The sequence below is a fragment of the Coffea eugenioides genome, chromosome 10 (genome assembly GCF_003713205.1).
Source record: "Coffea eugenioides isolate CCC68of chromosome 10, Ceug_1.0, whole genome shotgun sequence".
Taxonomy (NCBI): domain Eukaryota; kingdom Viridiplantae; phylum Streptophyta; class Magnoliopsida; order Gentianales; family Rubiaceae; genus Coffea; species Coffea eugenioides.
In genome coordinates this window covers 814689-834054 of record NC_040044.1, presented here as the reverse complement: position 1 = coordinate 834054, position 19366 = coordinate 814689, and the positions used below count along the sequence as shown (strand labels likewise).

Below are 19366 nucleotides of genomic sequence, written 5' to 3'. Positions count from 1 at the left end.
TTTCGAAGATCATCAGGTGATCATGGCGAAGGCACTTCTTTCTGCGTCCATGTTCCATATCAAGCAGGAACGATGACAATTACCAATCTATTTACAAAACCTTATTCCGAGTGGATAATATTACAACCGGTTAGAAAGCAGGAAGAAGAGTTCATCTGGCGTCTTCTCTCTCTCTCTTTTTTCTTTTTTATTTTTTTTTTCCATCTGGCGTCTTCTTCCACCATACACGGTCAGCTAGCAGATAACTATATACCATCAATCGGCTGAACAGTGATTCTTTGTGATCCCTTAAATTACTTTTCGGACGGATGTTTCGTTTACTCGTACGTGAGTTTAAATTAGTTGGATGCGTGAATTCTTTCCGTTTAAAAAAAAAAATAGTAGATAACTATCTACCACCAACTGATTATTTTTATTAACTTTCCCTACGTACATCTTCTTATTTACTATCCATCGGTACCAAATGCATAATAATGACTGGAAGTTATTAAAAGTTAAATCTTTTGTGTAGCAACTTCAATAATGTCTCTTCACTCAATTTAATGTAACCTTATCCCTTTTGTTCTTGATTTGTCGAGTCAAAAAGACTTATATAATTCCGTTCAAAGAAGTAAAAGCAGAAGTAGAAGTAGTTTACCAACATCGGTCAAAGAAGTAGCAGTAGTTCACCAAGTCAACAAAGAGGACCAAAGGAAAAAAAAGAAAGAATTAATTAGACTCGAATGCTTGTATTTTTAAAAGAAAAAGAAAATTACTCCACAATAAATATGGATACGTGTACAACACACACACATATATATATATTAATCAATTAAACTATAGTCTAATGCTACGGTAACCTTTGGTTCTTGTGGTGTGTATTTTAATGCATCTGAGATTTGGGTGTACTGCATTTAATAAACAAAAACGATTTTTCAAAAAAAAAAAAAAAAAAAAGGCCAGATGGTATCATTTGCAAGATAGATTTTTGCTGCTAAAAGAAGTAAATATTCCCTTTTTTTCTTTGATCTAGTAAAAGAAGTGAATACTCCCATCCTCGGGGGAAGACTTTTGCAGTCAAAACATCATTATCACCGTCGTTTACAGAAGAGAAAGCCGTCGTAGTCGCCGTCTTTGCTCATCAAATCAAATGAAAGTTGCCCATTTTTCCAGCATGCAAAAGTCCACGTGTACAGCGTCATTTCCCACTACGCTTTCTATATATGTTATTATATTATTACTAACCACCTCCGCCTTGCCATTGCCAACTCCATTTGCCCAACCGTTTGCTCCGACGGAGAAGCCAAAGATCACAAACTCCCAATCAAACCGCCCCCTCCCTCGTGTATCATTTATCCTCCTCCTCTTTCTCCGCCGGTAGCCAGCCAGCCAGCCAGCCACCACCCCATTGTCAACAATATCCTCGAGAGAAGGAACAATTTACAATTTTGTCGATCATTTATTCTCCCAATGGCGGATGGTGAGTCGCAAGAGAATGCTGCTAACTTCATATATCTCCATGGAGAACTTGATCTCAATATTCTGGAAGCTCGGTTCTTGCCCAATATGGACCTAGTCTCCGAGCATCTCCGGCGATGCTTCACGGCATTCGACGTCTGCCGGAGACCATTCGCGGCTCGCCGGAAGACCCATCGCCACAGAAGGATTATCACCAGCGATCCTTACGTCACCGTCTGCCTGGCCGGAGCTACAGTGGCGCGTACCCGGGTGATCCCCAATTCCCAGGACCCCATCTGGAACGAGCATTTCAAGATCCCATTGGCCCACCCGGTTTCCCAGGTGGAGTTTCAGGTCAAGGATAATGATGTTTTCGGAGCGGATTTCATCGGCGTCGCAACCGTCCCGGCTCAGAGACTTGTCTCCGGCGAGCTCATTGATGATTGGTTTCCGATCATTGGGCCCTACGGCAAGCCTCCGAAGCCGGATACAGCTGTGCGGCTAAAGATGAAATTCACCAAGTGCGAAGACAACCCTTTACACAGCCGGGGAGTAGCAGAGAATCATGGGCTGAAAGAGAGTTATTTTCCGGTGAGGCCCGGAGGGGGAGTGACTCTGTATCAGGATGCTCACGTGCCAGATGGGATGTTGCCGGAAATTAAATTGGATGAGAAGAGAATATTTGAGCACGAAAATTGTTGGGAAGATATCTGTCATGCAATATTGGAGGCTCATCATCTGGTTTATATAGTGGGATGGTCTATCTATCACAAGGTGAAGTTGGTTAGAGAGCCAAGCAAGCCTTTGCCGAGCGGCGGGAATTTGAGTCTCGGGGAGTTGCTCAAGTACAAGTCCCAGGAGGGGGTTAGGGTGTTATTGTTGGTTTGGGATGACAAGACTTCTCACAGCAAGTTCTTTATTAATACTGTAAGATTTCCGGTTCCTTCTTCCCCCACTTTTCTTGTCGTACTTAAAAAAGGAACGTAGGAGAGTCTCACTCCGTAGGAAATTCAAAAAGAATTTTAAGGGCAGCATTTTTTTTTTTTTATATTGAAGACAAGGCAGCATTTTCAAGTCCACCAGTCAAATGAATAAATTTAGGGCTTTTCGTCTTGGTTACGAGAATTTTCAACACTCTAAAACACTTAAAAAAGACAGAAGCAGCTCTAAAATGCTACTCCTGCTAAATAGGAAAAAGAGTAGCTTTTCCCTTTCTGGGACCATCCACATATGCTTATGTGTCAGAGCCAAGTTTGGCAAGCAAGGCAAAGTTTGTCTGTGAATTTCCATCTAGGCTACAAGTTCTGGACTGCTTATGGAAAGTAATATGCCTAGCAATCCCTGCGCTATTTGCATCTCAATTAAGCACTTGCTAGCTTCCTACTTACCCAGGATAGGAAGAGCCGATCAGTTTGTTTCCTATCAATAAGATCAATGCCACATCAAAATCAGAACATAAAAGAAACAGTTAGTTTCTCTAAACAGTTTTTAGCTTGCATATTGAATTAATTCTTGCTCCTCAAACTTAGTTTATTTCGATACTTTGACCATTGCCTCACTAGCCAATTGCCTTTGTTTACATCACACATTAGGTTTTGGTAATGAGGAATGAGAGATTAATTTCCACTAAAAGATAATCTTTGAGTTAGACTACTTCAAATTTTATTCTTTTAAGTTCTTTGACCACTAATGGCAAGAATGTGCTTCTGTCTGTGTCTTCACTACGTGCTCATATTGATGTTCTTGTCAGCCGTAGATCCTTTTGGAGTTCACACTGATCAATTTCTTTTACGAATTCTCACTGATAGCAAAAGGTACATATATCCCAAAATCTAATTATTGCGCACTTGATTGTGCAGGGAGGAGTGATGCAAACTCATGATGAAGAAACTCGGAAGTTTTTCAAGCACTCCTCTGTTACTTGTGTGCTATCACCTCGATATGCTAGCAGTAAGCTCAGCATTTTCAAGCAGCAGGCATGCTTTATTTCGTTACCTAACATTCACTATCCTTTGTTGCATGAAAATGTAGCTTTAAACCTACAGTACTTGTAAATTTAACAAGCACAAATACCCGATGCGACTGACTGCAGGTTTAGGTCACCAAACTCAACACCTCTGTAGTCTCTTCCTGGGCTTGACTACATCTATTTGTGCATTCCCTTCCTTGCATTTTGTGGGGGTGGTTGTGAATCAGTGCCACAGCAGCCCTTCTTTCCTCATTTTCCGGGGTTAACATGCCCATTCTTGATTTGAATTTCATTTCATTATTTGACACCTAAACAGAGCTACAATAATAACTATTCAGGTTGATTGTTTTTTTTCTGGTATTTGCAAATTGCAATTCAAGATACTGTCTGAAATAAAGTTTCCAATATAAAACTATCTCGAGTCTTTGTTGAAGTTTCCAATTAAATGAATGATGTAAGCTCAATAATGACATTAGGCGGGAATTATGGCCACTTCTCCTGCTCCATATACAGTAAATTTAAACAGCATTAGGCTGACTCAATCAAAGATTCATATTCTGACCTCTCATCACTTTTTTAGTCCACAATTATCCATTCATTTCCTGACATGGTGTCAGCGAATTACCTGTATCCTATCCACCAGTAATCAAGTTAAATCAACATTGATGCATGAAGACCAAGATGCAACTTTATGTTGTTCCAAGGGGCCTCTAGCTGACCTCCTGGAAGTAATATGCTTAAAGGACCTCTTTTCATGTCCTTAAAGACTTTGACAAAGTTTGATAAAAAAATTTTAAGCATCCAGAATTCAGCCATATTATCCATCAAAAACATCGGGAATCCGAGAGTATCAACCTTACTTTTAGGATGGAATTTCATGGAATCTTAGCCACCTGATTGCTCTTTGCCTATTATCAGGAGTTCCCCTTTTCAAGACGGCAAATTTTGTGTTTAAATTTTTTTCAGGTGGTTGGGACCCTATACACACACCATCAAAAATGCGTGATTGTGGACACACAAGCCCATGGAAATAACAGGAAGATAAGTGCATTTATTGGAGGCCTTGACCTCTGTGATGGGCGCTATGATACACCTCAGCATAGACTCTGTCGTGATCTTGACACTGTTTTTGTGGATGACTACCACAATCCAACTTTTGCTGTAAGTAATTGCGAAACTCGAACTTCCTTCTTACTTTGCGGTCCTCTAGCTTTCCAACATTAAATGCTTGATTTGGAGCTCGCAGATACTTGAAACTCACTGGACAGGCATTTCTGACTTGAGCTTATAAAACTACATCTTTTTTGCTTCCCCCAGGCAAAGCTAGTTGGATTGTTCTAGCATTGCTTCTCAATGCACCGGCTATATGGAGCTAGTCATGTAGGATAAGTAATATTTGAGTTGCAAGAAGAATCTTGGCCGTACAATAGTGGTTCTTGATCTATTGCCCACTTTATGTCTTTAACCTGCTTAAAATGTGCCTATAGCACCACCAAATCAATTCATCATTTCCTTTACTTGCTTGTTGTTTGCTTGATACAAATTCCAAAAGATCATGCTTGTTTCATGTTGCTTCAGATGTACAGTTATGGACTCTTTACTAGGATGGATTTTATCTCTCATCTTCTTCATTTTAATAGGCAGGAACTAAGGGTCCCAGGCAACCATGGCATGATTTACATTGCAAAATTGAAGGACCTGCTGCATATGATGTTCTCACAAACTTTGAACAACGTTGGAGAAAAGCTACAAAATGGTCAAAGTTTGGAAGGCGTTTTAAAAAGATTACTCATTGGCATGATGATGCTTTACTGAAAATTGAGAGGATCTCTTGGATAATTAGTCCATCCTCATCTGTTCCAAATGATGATCCTTCACTACAGATTACCACAGAAGATGATCCCGAAAATTGGCATGTTCAGGTCCATTTGACTGCATTTCTTCTTGAAATCCAGATTATTTATTCTTTGTGATGTAAACTTGAATCAAGTCTTGGTTGACAGGTTTTCCGATCAATAGATTCAGGTTCTGTGAAAGGATTTCCCAAGAATGTTAAAGAAGTCGAGGCTCAGGTGTTGTTGCTTTATTAATTGATTCAATATGTACAAGATTAGCAATGCATCTACATTGCACCTGAAAATTGGGTTCACTTCTGCATTCAAGTGCTTTTCTTAATCAGTAACAGCTTGTTCTCCGCTTAATTGCAGAATTTAGTCTGTGCTAAAGATCTTGTAATAGACAGGAGTATTCAGATGGCTTATATTCAGGCAATCAGATCTGCCCAGCACTTCATTTACATCGAGAATCAGTATTTTCTTGGGTCATCTTATGCTTGGCCTTCCTATAAAGATGCAGGTAAATCTTTCTCAGATGCTGCTACTGGGGAATGGAACAACTCACAAACTGATTTGTGTATTGCTCCCAAGAAGTGCTATAAATCTTGAATGTGTGACAGCACTTAGGATGCATTTCTCCCAATTCACAATCTCAAGCAGCTATTCATAGTTGATGGAGCTTTATTTGTCTTGATGTCCAAGTGATACGTTGGCACATTGACCACACAATCTCTATATGGATATGTCAGGTGCTGATAACTTAATTCCAATGGAGATTGCACTAAAGATTGCTAGTAAAATACGGGCAAAGGAGAGATTTTCTGTTTACGTGGTTATCCCAATGTGGCCTGAGGGTGCCCCCACTTCTGCCTCAGTGCAAGAAATTCTGTATTGGCAGGTAATGCTGCATAAAACTTTTGCACTCTAAACAGAAACAAGAGACTGCTTTATTGTCATTGCAGAGGTTTTTTAACAACCCAATGGGTGTAATCGTTGCATTTATTGACTGCTTTCTCAATGTATGAACACCATTCTTTTTAGATGATTTATATAGTCAAATTCTTACTCCAATGGCAATACAGAAGAGATGGCTGCTTGATGCGCATGCTAATGTTGTGAAAGCTTTGACTATAAGGCTGTCAATACTCTGTTTAAGTTCGCCTTTATACTCGAATTAATTCATTAAGTTTTGGTGAATGCATTCAAGTCCTCATAGGACTTCAGTTTTTTCTCCTCCTGGTAATCTCCCAAGGAAACATGGCATGCCAAAATATGTAAAGTAACTTATAGTGCAAGATTCTTTTGCATACATTGGTGAAGCACTTCTCGAATTCATGCATTTCTACTTTGGGTTTCAGGGTCAGACAATGCAAATGATGTATGGCATCATAGCAAAGGAGCTGAAATCCTCAGGGCTTGAGAACTCAGATCCTACTGACTACCTAAATTTCTATTGTCTTGGCAATCGGGAGGAATGGCATGAAGAATCCAATTCAGCTGCTAAAGTTTCATCTAGTGGTGAAGTGGTAACGATAATGCACTTAACCCTTTACAAGCCATGCACCCTGCAAACTTTGGGTTTCCCTTACTATGTTCGCTGTACAAAAGAGGAATTTCTGGTTTATGACTTGTTCTTTTTTTTCCCCATTAAAATACTGTCATGCTCGGTATCCTGCAGGAAAACCTGAATTATCTAATCTTGATGATGGATTAAATTAAAGGAACAAAAATTTATGCTGACAGAAAAAAGACCTGCTACCAAATTGTCCAGATTCTTGTTCGGTGATGCTGTATGACACTCCTTAACACCAATCCTTTTAGGAAATGAGACTTTAGATAGTTGTATCCATATTGGGAGCTACATTATCATTTGAAACAACAATTATTGCTGCTTGATATATACAAGGAATTGTGTTTTTGACTACTTGGAAGTAATTTGGAATGATTAAACTCCCTCAGGCCTTGGCTTCACAAAAATATCGGCGCTTTATGATATATGTCCATGCCAAAGGAATGATAGTAGATGATGAGTACGTGATCTTAGGGTCTGCCAACATTAATCAACGATCTATGGCTGGTTCAAGAGACACAGAGATTGCCATGGGTGCATATCAACCCCATTACACATGGTCCAAGAAACAAAAACATCCAAATGGCCAGGTTAGTTATTGATAATTTTCTTTGTAGCCGCCAATTCACTTTGAAATATCAAGTGCCAAGACAAATTAAGAACATGAAGTCAACACCTTTTCAGATAACCACAAGTATCTTATCTTGTGTTTTGCGTACTCAAACTGATATCCATTTTGGCATTTAGAAACAGTGCTGTTTATGTTGAATTACTTGTCACTCTAATTAGTTGTCGTCTAAGAAACAGAGTTGATCAGGTTGTTAGAAACATGTTTGCAGATATACGGGTACAGGATGTCATTATGGGCTGAACATTTGGGAAAGATAGATGACTGCTTTATGAAACCTGAGAGTTTGAAATGCGTGCAGCATGTCAACAAAATTGCCAAAGATAACTGGAAGAAATTCACAGCAGAGAATTTCACTCCATTGCAGGGCCATCTTCTTCAATACCCGTTGGAAGTTGATGGCGATGGAAAGGTGAAACCTATGCCCGATTATGAAACTTTTCCGGATGTTGGTGGAAAGGTGCTGGGGGCACATTCTACTCTCCCAGACGCTTTGACTACATAACCTCAAGTAGCTTGGGGTTCTATACGTCTGCATAAGGTCCAATCTATTCACTTTTGCACCCAGCCAGAATACTCTTAGGAAAGATTTCCCGAAGGTAAAAGCGCCAAACAAAATAAGGCTTGTCAAATTGACAATTTACCATGGCCTGTAACTGTAACGTGTAAATTATTCTTTTGCCGCCTACCGGGTTGGGCTTAATATTATTAAGTTCTTTTTCCTTTCCCTGATTCTTTGCTACAGGTATGCGTAAAATAATCTCAATGTGATCTTTACTATAAAGCCCAGGTTGTATCTTATGAGTTCATTTTGATTACACGGATAACCTTTGTTTCAACCCCATTATATTTATTTTCCCTGATGAAGATGATTAAGAAGTAGCGAACGAAATGTTAAAGTAGTAATAGAAACATGAAAATGTGCTCGAACGCCCCAATAGCAGCATTCTTGAATGACTTTGTGAAAGCTAAAATTAAAAGTTCACCTCATACATGATATATGCAATCCTCTGATTAGAAAACGAAACAGCAAAAAGAAGAAATCGGAATTGAGAAACAAGTTATGATAAAAATACAGATTTAGTTAACAGTGACTTTGCCAACCATGCCGGCTCCCTGGTGAGGTGAACAGTAGAAACTGTAAGTTCCCTTCTCTGTCAAAGAGACCGAGAAGGTCTCTCCTGGTGCGTTGAGAAGGTCTTCCTCCGACATGGAGATCTTAGATGCATCAACACCAGAAGGAACTCCATCCTCATCGAACACTACATTGTGGGGGAACCCGGCATTGTTCTTGAAAACAATTTTCTCTCCAGAAGCCACACTGAACTCGCTTGGGACGAAAATCAGCTCGCCACCAGAAGAACCAAGCAAGATCTCGGCGGCCAGGGCGTTGGTTGCGAGCATTGCACTGGCAGCAGTAGCAACTACAGCAGCACCTACTTCCTTGAGGGAAGCCTTCACGGCGAGCTTGGGAGAGGCAGCAAAGACCTTAACAGTGCTGCTGCTCACTCTAGAAGCTGGTGCACCGGAGGCCTTGAGGCCGGTGAATGATGGGATGGAAACAGCAGCGGAGGTGACAGTGGCCATTTCGAAACTCAATAGCTAGGAGTTGTGGGTGGAAGATGGGCTGTTTTGTTTTGAGTAGACTTCTGGATGGAAATCAAGAAGCCAAAAAGAGGAGAGGAGTGCAGTTTAATACGTGGGTGAGGATGATGTTTTGAGAGATTGTATGTGTGTGGCTCAGGTTTAAGGAGGGGTGATTGAGTAGAGATAATGGAAGAACGCATGGTGAGAATGAATGGGCAGACGCAGACATGGGAGAAATGGGAGGTTATCCCTTGAAGATCCAACCTGTTGATTGGATTGGATGCTATCCTCCCACGTGGAACGGATATTTTTCTTGTGTGAGGTGGAAAAATACAGAGAAACATTTATGCACAAATACGATTTTGCTACTTCATTCACTTGAATCACTACGACACATTTTGATCCAATCAACCAGAAGTATAACGTGTATGCAAGTTGAAACTGGGCTCACGCTGACTCGTGAGGGAGTCCAGACAATCTGAAATTGTAACTCCTACAGAAGCATACAAACTAAAACAACCAGAAACAAAATCAAGAAAGACATATTATTGGATTGGGATTTTCTAAGCCGAAGAATCGCAGAAACTTTGGGAAAATATACTAATAAGTAGGGAGGGGACAGAGAGCCGAAGAGATTATAAATTCCACCTCAGGTGAACACCCTTTTAGCAAGAATTTTCACAAACTACACTTGAGCGAATCTCACAAGTACAACCAAAAGGCAGTTGCTGACTGGCTGCATCCATGGAACTTAAGTGGAACTCGCGCACACTCTAACTAACCAACCGATGTGGGACTCAGGGCAAGGGAGCACCCTCACTTGACTAAATTAGGAAAAGTGGGACAAATTGAATGAACGCCCTCATTCTCATTTGACTGAATTAGGAAATTACAGCAATCGCCACCATTGACGTTATGAAATTGCCGCTAATATTGGTCAAGAAAGATTACAGCAATCGTCGGGGCCGAATAATATATGCAATCAAGTTTGCAATTCAACAATCCATTCCACTCACACGTCTTTATTATAACATATAGTAAGGATAAACATTGAGGCTGTGGAGGGAGTTGGCCAATTTGAAAATTCGGCTTTGGAACTTCTTGCCTAATAAGAGTCCAAATCCACAATCTGAAGAGTTCATACTTCATCGCCTGGAAAATGATGAAACCAAGTTTATCATTCATATTAACTCCTAGTTTCCACTTTCCACTAAAAGTCAGGTGATTTCTCTATTCTTTTAACTTGGAATTATAGAACCTCCGCTTCAAAGCATCAAAAATTATAGTAGAATCCCTGTTGTTTACTCCTCGTGCTTCACACTGAACTGAAGCGAAATGTAGATGGAAAGGTCTAAATTAGTGGAAGAATTTCTAATGTCTGTATTGCGGACATCTTTTGCTTTCACCTCTAGGGTCCGTTTGTGTCGGTGTAAAGTTTTTTTTCCCAAGGAAAACATTTTCATGGGAACAATTATTTCCCTTCATTTTCAAGTGTTTGGTGCACTATTGAAAAATGTTCCGCAAAGCCAAAACCCACAAGAATGTTCCCCTCAAAGATTCCTCAATTTCGTTCTGCCAATGACCAGAATTCCATCCAACATCTATATCAATTCACCACCCCAATCCCAATACTTCAAATTCTCAAAAATTAGATAATACTCCATCACCACGGAATCCAATGATAGTATCTCAAACCCATTACAAATCATACTAATTACCTAATTGCTTTGTCAACAGAAATTGCATTAAGAAAGAGATCATCCTATGGAACCATCAGACGAAACACTTCACTGATGCTCACAAATTTAATTTCAGCATCTTACTCCAAAGCATCTACTTCCCTTCTTCAAAGAATTTCCAACTTATCTTCCCCCTTCTCTAAAGAGATAGACTGAAGCAAAGAATTAAAAACAAAATTTTCCTCTTACGAACAAACAGAACAAGGGACATGCCGCCAGACAATTGGGAAAAAAAAAAGTGAATTTGTTCACAAGTTTAAGCACCTAGTTTAGCAGTAGTTCTCGACCTGCATTTCTTGCTTCCCTTCCTCGCACACTTATGAGATGACTATTCAACGCCAGACCACCTCTAACCCAGTCTTGTTATCCCTTTATGCAAGAAAATTTTTAGTCCAACCGTTATGTTTCGGTCATCCAGCTTCGGCCACATATTCTACCTTTTCATTGGGCTTGGCAATCTACAATATTTCTTCCACTCCATGCATCAAGAACACTTGCCATATCCTAGACCATTGGACATCATGACCAGGAAATGATTAACAAGGTTCAGCGATCAATGAAAGGGAAACATCGAATGTTTTGCAAAGCAGATTTGGTAGCATTCTAATAGGCGAGGAAACCACAAAACAAAGCTCACCGGTAAAAAGGCGTGCACAGGAATAACAAGTAAGCCTGCCTGATAAACACAATATAGTTGAATTGTATGCTAAGATCCATAGCACAATTAAGTTCTCCATAATGCATGAAATATTAGCCAGCATCTACGTGAACATCTTGTGAGCCATGTCACACATATTTGGGCAAAGCATTAACCCTACAGACATACTAACCGTGAACGACGGAATGCATAGGAAACCACCACAAGCAAACAAAGAAAGCTGTAAAGATTGGATCCCCCCAAAAAAGTATGTACTATGTAGCAAGGAACATATATATATTTATGTATGTACAGTCACACAAATCACTCTAGCCATATATGACGAGATATCTTCCGGCTATTTACAAGCACAATAAACTATATTCTGTAGTTTCCGCAAAGAAGCAATGTAAATATGTAATGTACATCCCTTCCCACCATTGTCCATATTCTTATTTCACCTCAGAAAAGAGGAAAATCCTCGTTGTTGTTGTTGTTGTTGTTGTCATCATCGTTGAAGCCAAAATACTTGAACCCCAAATCAGCATTTACATTAGGATTGAAGCTGGGATTCACATAACATTTCATATCATGAAAAAGGTTCAGGTTGTCCACCAGCTTGTGAAATACATTGCATCCACAACACTACCCAAAGAATATACACGTGAGCCAAAAGTGAAGATTACAGCTTGATAATAAAAATAATAAATAGAAAGCCACGAGAAAATTGAAACAATAAATTATTTTTGAAAAAAAAAATTTTTTTTACCTGAACGAAGACAGTCCCATCGGTATAAGCATGAGGATTGATGGCGCGAGTGGTGCGTTGACCACAGACGCTGCAAGTGAAGGCCACACGCATACGACGTCGTGGTGACTTGGTGAAGAGCGACCAGGGGAAGGTGGATATCCGCTCTGTACCCGATTCGGAATCTGAACCAGCACCGGCAGGAACGGAAGGGCCTTCCATACCCGACCCCGTAGTCCAACCCCTGACATTAGCGGCACTCAACACTAACCCCATCGCTGCATCCTAAAAAGGGAGCAAACGAAATTAATTCAAATCACAAACAGAATTTCCAAAAAAAAAAAAAAAACCGGGGGGGGGGGGGTGCGGGTCTTGATTTCAACAAACCAAAAAAAAAATTACAAAGTACCTTGGACAGGGTGTGATTGCGGAGCATAGGGACGAGACTGGTGCTGGAGTCGTTGGAATCGGACTGGATATCCGGTTGGTTGCCATTATCTGAAACAAGAGCGAGAGAGAAAGAGGTTAGGACAGGAAACGAGTGTAAGAAACGGAGGGATAAAGAGGGAAAGCAAGAAAAGGAGAGCAGCAAAGGAGGCGCAGCCTAGGTACTTTTGGGTGAGGTGGAGAATCGGAGGAGTCTTCTCGAGGAAGAGCAGGAGGAGGATGATGATGGTGATGACGAGTCCTTGGGTTTGGAAGAGAAAATAGGGAGAGAAGGAGGAGAAGTAGAGGAGGAGACTATAGCTGCCACCGTGGCGGAGTTAACGAGGGTTTCCATTTCCGGGTTGGAAAGAGTAGTCGGAGCCTGTAAAATTTGGCGGGTGGCTTGTAGTAGGACAGTATACTAATGAATGCGGCGGTGGCGGTGGTGCTGGATCGGATCACGATATGTACTGTATCATGGTTGGTAAAGCTTAGTTTCAGCGGAACCGACTTTAGTGGACTCGATGATTTTCAGCTGGCTCCGCAAGTGGTAGATTTTTGGGTGGGCGATTTTCCGATAATAGCCCTCGAGGTGTGGTTAAATGTCAGTTAACCCCATTGAAGTGTGGATGAGAATGCATCCCTGCCCCATTTTTGCAGCCTTCTGGTCCGGTCCGGTCCGGTCCAGTCCAGTGCTTGTCCTTGGTATCCGCTCCATCAGGCCCCTTCACTGCTCACTCCAATGCCTTAGGCCCAAATGGCTGGCTTTTGAAATTTGAGCCACAACTAATCAGGTGCCTTATTTAAACGCTTTGTCCACTCCAGTTGAATCCTTGTTCAACGTCAACATTTTTTTATATAGCGCTCTATTTTCCCTGTAGAAAGAAGCTCATTAGTCACGTCACATTTCAATGGTTTTAAGAATTTTGATGATGATGACTAATAAATAAGTTTCATTACTTGTCTCCCGGTCCAAAGGAAGCCTCGAGGATGTTAAATCAGCTTATTAATCAGACACCTGTGCACATTTTTAGAATGTCCCTAATGTGATAAAATGTATGCCAAATGTTGCTGAGAAAAAATTTTGGAATTAGTAAAAAGTACTAGTAGTACTACTACTAATAAATAACAGCTTTGTTGGGTGTAGGCTAGGGATTCAAAGCTCTTGCTTGCACTTCCCGTCCCGTCTACGATTTTTTGAAAGTAATTAAGGTCTTGCTTGAATTGCTGTTTTCCGTAGAAAAATTTCATCATTTTCCGTGAACACATTTCTCTATTATCTTTTTTTCTCACATACATTAAATCGCTACAGTAATTTTCCATGAAAAATGACGAAAAATGCAATCCAAACGGGACCTAAGTTTCCTTCGAATTTGCAATAGTTTAGTTGAGTCCATCCCCCTCAACCAAGCATAGAATTAGCTGTAAATATGTTGTACTCAAAAGGGGAGAAAAAAAAAACAGCGGATCAGCTCTTTTATTTATTTATTTAAGTGCTAGTGTTAATTTTGCGTAATCAACAAGGTCATGAACCATCTACCAATTGACAACAAAACGCACGCGGACTGAATAGCGAATTGACTGAGGGAATCTTTGTCTGACTGCAAAATTAAAACCAACCAGACCACACCTCGGCCCCGCCGGCTGTCGGTGAAGTATGTAATGAATACAACACTTATCATCGTCCATGCATAAAATCTGCAATTTGCTCGTATGTCATTTAAGATTGTCTGCCCTGCACCTGCTCTTCACATCGATCTTTCATTTACTATCGTCAACTATAACTTTCTTTGTATTCTTTCGTTTGTTTGACAATAAGAAATTAAGGCTGCATTGCATCCCATCACAATAATTTCCAGGTGCATGACTATTATGTACAGGAAAATGAACTCTTCTTCCCCTAGAGACTCAAGTTTCTTGCTTTCAAACAAACAACTTTTCCTTGGGCCTAGAAGCGCCTGTTCTTATTTCAAATACTGAACCGGTGTGAACCCTCCCATAAGATGCATGCTTTAATTGTTATAAAAGGTTTCTTTACTTAAATTTGCTAAATTAATGAAGTTTAGCTCGCGCCATTAACGTTGCAGCCTCCAAATCTGACTCCCTCTCCCATGTTTCTCCTAGATTTGCGTTGTTAAAAAAAAAAAAAAAACGATACTATATTTAACTCAAAAGATCAGCTAGGAAACTTGGTGGGGGTGGGGGGGAATCAAAGAAAAAAATGAGGATGGCCAATGGCAATAACAAACTCAACATGAAACGGGCCGAAGAAAGGCTGAGGCTTCCCATTCCACAAGCTTCTTATTTAATTTCTAGACGAGCTGCATGTGTAATACCAAAAACGAGCCAACCCATTAAACCTCGTCGCATTAATTGATAGTTGATTACAATTCTTTTTTTTTGTTTGTTTTGGGTTAGATTAAAACTGGTAAACAGATGCAAAGCTTCTTCTGTGTAACAAATGACTATCATAGGAGCTCGTAATTTACTTAACTTTTGCCTGGTACGGATCCGGAGAGTATGTAGGAAGAAAAAGGGAGGAGTTTAAAGTTAGAAAAAGAGCGAAAACAAGGAATAATTACTAGTAATAATTACTATATTAACTAACTATAGGCAGCCACAAAGAAAACCAAAATAAAATTACAAAGGATGGGAAGGAAAAGGTTCCAACCTTGATACACATTAGGCAAGCCGGGCAGGCATGAAAAGACTACTAATGAAAAACACTAATATTGGCACGGCTCAATCAGATTGTTTATAGTACTACCGGACAAGGCTTGCTTGCGTATACGCCTTCAGCGCAAAACAAATAGTGCAAAGCGTGCCTCAACATCCGAGTGAACCGGACCAATATCACAGTGACTATTTCAAAATTCTTACACAAAAAATTAGCAGGTTCTGATCATCGGTCAGAAGTATTGCGATGAAGAAGAAGAGGAAGGAGAAAGGATTTTTTTTTGGGGTGGTTATGGTTTTGTAGAAGACGAGGAGAAATGGATAGGAAATGGGAAAGGGAACGACTATATTTCGGTCCTGTCATTTTTATTTATTTAAGAAGAAAGAGAGAAGGGCATCTGTGCATTGAATTAAAACCGTCGACCACCAAACCCAAGATTCAGGAAAGGAGGACCGGACCATTAATGGCAACCGACGACCCCAATTAAAGTCACAATATTCTCTCCTTCATCTCTATCTGCAATGAATTCAATGAAGAAAGGAATCACCCCATAACTGTCCACTCTCTGCTTTTTTCCTTCCTCTGAGCAGTTTGGCAGTAGTATATTAATTCCTATTTGTGGAATCTCCCATCAGACTCACCGGCCGGACTGTTTTGTCTACGGTTGGCCAACTATTAATTGATTTACCGGCATGCAATGGATAACTTCAATTCAATGAGGTGACTCCCTGAAGCCATGCAGTTACTTCGTGACAGCATTATGGAGGGATACTACGGCATGGAAGGAGTAAAGGATCTTTTTCACTTTTAACCATCAATCGGGCATGCCTTCTCTATTGACTTTAGCCTATTCAAAAGTGGCAACGTAAACTAATCTAATTAAACCGAATTTAGACTTGTTTGATTATTTAAACGAGTTATAAATTTTGTTCAAACTTAGATTGCTTATTTGTTAAATCGAATTTGAAGGAACTTTTTTGTCGAATTTGAATATTATCAAATATAAAACATTATTCAATTTTGGTTTGATTAGTTGGCAAATCAAGTTGAAGTTGATTCGAATATTGAGTAGTTCGATTCATCTTTCAACCTTATTAAAAAATTGTGTTGATTATTTCATATGGTTTGAGTCCGCGGTTTATTTTCAAATCATATCTAAAAACTCACGATATTCGATTTGATCCAATCCCAAAATATAGGGTATCTGATCTGTATGATTTAACCAAGTTAAATAAAAGGTCGGGTACCTGTTTATATACTATATAGGTTAGAGTCATGGGATTAAGAACTTGCGAATGCTTGACTATCCTTGCATATATGTTTTTTATTTTTTTCATTTTTATACATATACTATAAAATAATATTTTTAGAAATAATTAAGGCTTTGTTTGGATTAGCTATTTTTTGAGATATTTTTCAAAAACTTTATTGTAACTGTGTATATGAAAAACTTTTACTGTAGATATTTTTTGGATTGTTTTTAGATATATTTTTAAAATATATTTTTGAGTATTTTTATAATTTATAATTTTTTGGGGATATTTTTTAAAAAATTTTACATGACCGACCACTATCCCCTCCCTTTTCCTCCCCCTCCCTCCTTTCTCTTCCTCTTCTCCTCCCCTCTCTTTCCTCCCTCCCCCTCCTCCTCCTCCTCCTCCTCCTCCCTCTTTCCTTTCCCTTCTCTCTTCTCCCCCATCCCCTCCTTCCCCCCAACCCCAAACCCCTCTCCTGTCGCGGGTGGTACCTAAGTCACTATTCTAACCACGACCGTCTTGATCGCGGCTTCTGGTCGCGATCAGATTTGATTGTGACTAGGAAGGTTGCGGTCAGTCGAGGGGAAGGAAATTGGGGGGTGGGGAAAGGGAAAGAAGAAAGGAAGAAGGAGAAGGAGAGAGAGGAGGAGGAAAAAAAAAGGAGGAGAAGGAGAGAGGGAGGAAAGATGGACGGAGAGTGAAAGGAAAGAGAGTCGTGGGTGTGGGGGTGGTGGCCATGGCGGTGGAGAGTGATGAGTAGTTGTGTATTTTTTTTGTATATTTGGAGTTATTTTTGATATATTGTATAGATATGGTGTTTTTGGAGTTGTTTTTATTTGTGTATTACTGTAGGATTGTAGATGAAAAAGTTGTTTTTCAAAAAAGTTTGAATCCAAAAAATAAAATAATATTTTAGAAATAACTAAGTAATTTTATCGAATAAATTACAGACTGTGGTCTGTTTATAAGATTAATTTGTATAGGTCATAATCTTATATTTTTTAGGAAAGAGTTTAATTGATGTGAAGATATATATTAAAAAAATGGAACTATTTGTTTTAAATTTTCATTGATTTTGAATTTTTTTTTTCTTTTTCTTGTATTCTCTTTGCATGTTTATTTCTCAACGAGATTTTTTTCTAGAAAAAATCTACGTTGAGTTTTAGATGAATATGTAAAATATAAAATTAAATTAGTATAATTTATTTTTAAAAAACTTAAACGATGAGTTAGACGGAACGAGTATCCGTTAATCCGGCTCTCACTGGTATCCAATATTTAGATTCCCACATCGAATAATCGCTAGTATGTGGGTCGGATAAGAGTAAAAAAAAAAAGATTGACCCATAAAATACCGATTGGATCAGTTCAATGGTCCAGGGATCGGATACCCTAGCTAATACACTATCATATTGGGAAGGAAGAACCACAAGAGGTGTTTGCAATACTGATCCCAAAACTCAGGAGTGGTTCGCGTTTAAAATAGATTGTAAAGTACAAAGAATTGTAACTAGTAGATGTTTGATTCAAGATCTGTCGCTTAAAATAAAACGAGTGTGCATCCGGAAATTGCATACCTCACGAGTACAGGGAGTGCGACTTTAGCCATTGAGAGTTTGCAACGAGGTACCGTGGTGGGTACAATAATCCCATGTGAACAGCCCCTGATTCGCTGGGAAAAGCTAGACATCCTTGTACAGTTACTTGCAACATTCCCCAGAGGCTTGTCACCGCCTCGTCTCCCGGTAGGGCCGCCAGACCTTTGCGGGAGTGGAACAAGCATCTTCATGATATCCTTTCCTTGCACCTCTCCTGGCCCACATTCCTGCGCAAACTTGTTATTTTATCCTAAAAATATATTTTATTCTAAAAATATGAGGCGTTCTAATTAGAATCAGTCTTTTTTTTTTTAATATATACATATATGCTCTCTTGTACAAAATAATTAGGTCTTGAACAATTTGGATAGATGCTAAATTCACACCTTTCCACTAAACTCACATCATAGTCATGAGTGGACATTATTGTTCTTAAACATTCTGGGTTTTAACTTAGAACTATTTGTGTTTAAAGAAGGACGGGCGCAATGAAATTAGAATTGACCCAACCCGAAGAAAAGCAAAGCAAAGCAAATTCAACTCAAGTATCATTCGCTGATGCAATGGGGCGGGAGTGGCAGCTGCTCTCCAAGATTTTAGAAATGTTTAAACATTCCCATTAACAATTAAAAAAGGTTTGTCCATATGTTTTTAAAATTAGACTTTGTCCCCTCTCGAATTTTGGAAGTTCAGGTTCAATTTTTCTATCATTATTGTATCCTTAAAAATATATTAAATTTTGCCTCAAGAAAAAGATTTTTTGTTTTAAATTATTTAATAAAAATCTAAGAATGCCCACTCAAGTCAAGCAAGTATACTTCATGAGTCTGGCTTGCCCTCCCTAAAATCTCAAGTACTTCTATGTGCATTGCTCGAAAATCACGTTGTGGAAGCGCGTGGCAGCCTCGTTCCTAGATAGTAGTTGATTGCTTTAGGATGTCACTGCTCCCCCTGTTCATATTGAATGATTAATGGCAGCACCACTCACTGTAGTGTAGTAGTGAGATGCTTTTTTTTTTTGTTATTATTTTTAAAAAAAGTGATTGAAATTATTACAACAATTCCATAGTCAAAAACTTTTATTTCATGATTTCATCACAGTACTAGTTAGTGTAAGCGTTACATCTCCCTTAGAACGTGCCAAAGTTCTTTTTACAATTCAATCTGTATTTTAGTAGTATTATCCATTCTATTATCCATTCCTTGGCTTGAAGCAATAAGCAGCAGGTCACAAGAATGGAATCGCGCCAATTGGATGA

The 19366-nt window shown here is 39.4% G+C and overlaps 3 protein-coding genes across 3 annotated transcripts; 1 reads left to right on the top strand and 2 right to left on the bottom strand.

The window, feature by feature from the left end:
- The first annotated feature begins 1227 nt into the window (after positions 1-1227).
- On the top strand, positions 1228-8455 carry LOC113749766 (phospholipase D delta-like). The gene is made up of 10 exons (XM_027293606.1): positions 1228-2364; positions 3297-3413; positions 4373-4567; positions 5047-5328; positions 5410-5478; positions 5614-5761; positions 5991-6139; positions 6600-6767; positions 7201-7401; positions 7651-8455. The coding sequence occupies exons 1-10, from the start codon at positions 1450-1452 to the stop codon at positions 7942-7944; spliced, it is 2538 nt and encodes an 845-aa protein (XP_027149407.1). The 5' UTR covers positions 1228-1449; the 3' UTR covers positions 7945-8455.
- Positions 8409-9150, bottom strand: LOC113749768 (plastocyanin). Its single transcript, XM_027293607.1, has one exon. It carries the CDS (start codon positions 9024-9026, stop codon positions 8520-8522), a length of 507 nt encoding a protein of 168 aa, XP_027149408.1. The 5' UTR covers positions 9027-9150; the 3' UTR covers positions 8409-8519.
- Positions 9151-11632: 2482 nt separating this feature from the next.
- On the bottom strand, positions 11633-13088 carry LOC113749068. The gene is made up of 4 exons (XM_027292714.1): positions 12763-13088; positions 12560-12648; positions 12172-12435; positions 11633-12047 (listed from the first exon to the last, which is right to left on the bottom strand). Exons 1-4 carry the CDS (start codon positions 12929-12931, stop codon positions 11865-11867), a joined length of 705 nt encoding a protein of 234 aa, XP_027148515.1. The 5' UTR covers positions 12932-13088; the 3' UTR covers positions 11633-11864.
- Positions 13089-19366: the final 6278 nt, after the last annotated feature.

Bases quoted from the DNA above. Each gene is read 5' to 3' on its own strand.
- LOC113749766 (XM_027293606.1), top strand. From the start codon at position 1,450: ATGGCGGATGGTGAGTCGCAAGAGAATGCTGCTAACTTCATATATCTC. The intron at 5,762-5,990 runs GTAAATCTTTCT...TGGATATGTCAG, and splicing joins GCCTTCCTATAAAGATGCAG to GTGCTGATAACTTAATTCCA. The intron at 6,140-6,599 runs GTAATGCTGCAT...TTTGGGTTTCAG, and splicing joins AAGAAATTCTGTATTGGCAG to GGTCAGACAATGCAAATGAT.
- LOC113749768 (XM_027293607.1), bottom strand. From the start codon at position 9,026: ATGGCCACTGTCACCTCCGCTGCTGTTTCCATCCCATCATTCACCGGC.
- LOC113749068 (XM_027292714.1), bottom strand. From the start codon at position 12,931: ATGGAAACCCTCGTTAACTCCGCCACGGTGGCAGCTATAGTCTCCTCC. The intron at 12,649-12,762 runs GTACCTAGGCTG...CTCTTGTTTCAG, and splicing joins ATTCTCCACCTCACCCAAAA to ATAATGGCAACCAACCGGAT. The intron at 12,048-12,171 runs GTAAAAAAAATT...TTCTTTGGGTAG, and splicing joins ATGGGACTGTCTTCGTTCAG to TGTTGTGGATGCAATGTATT.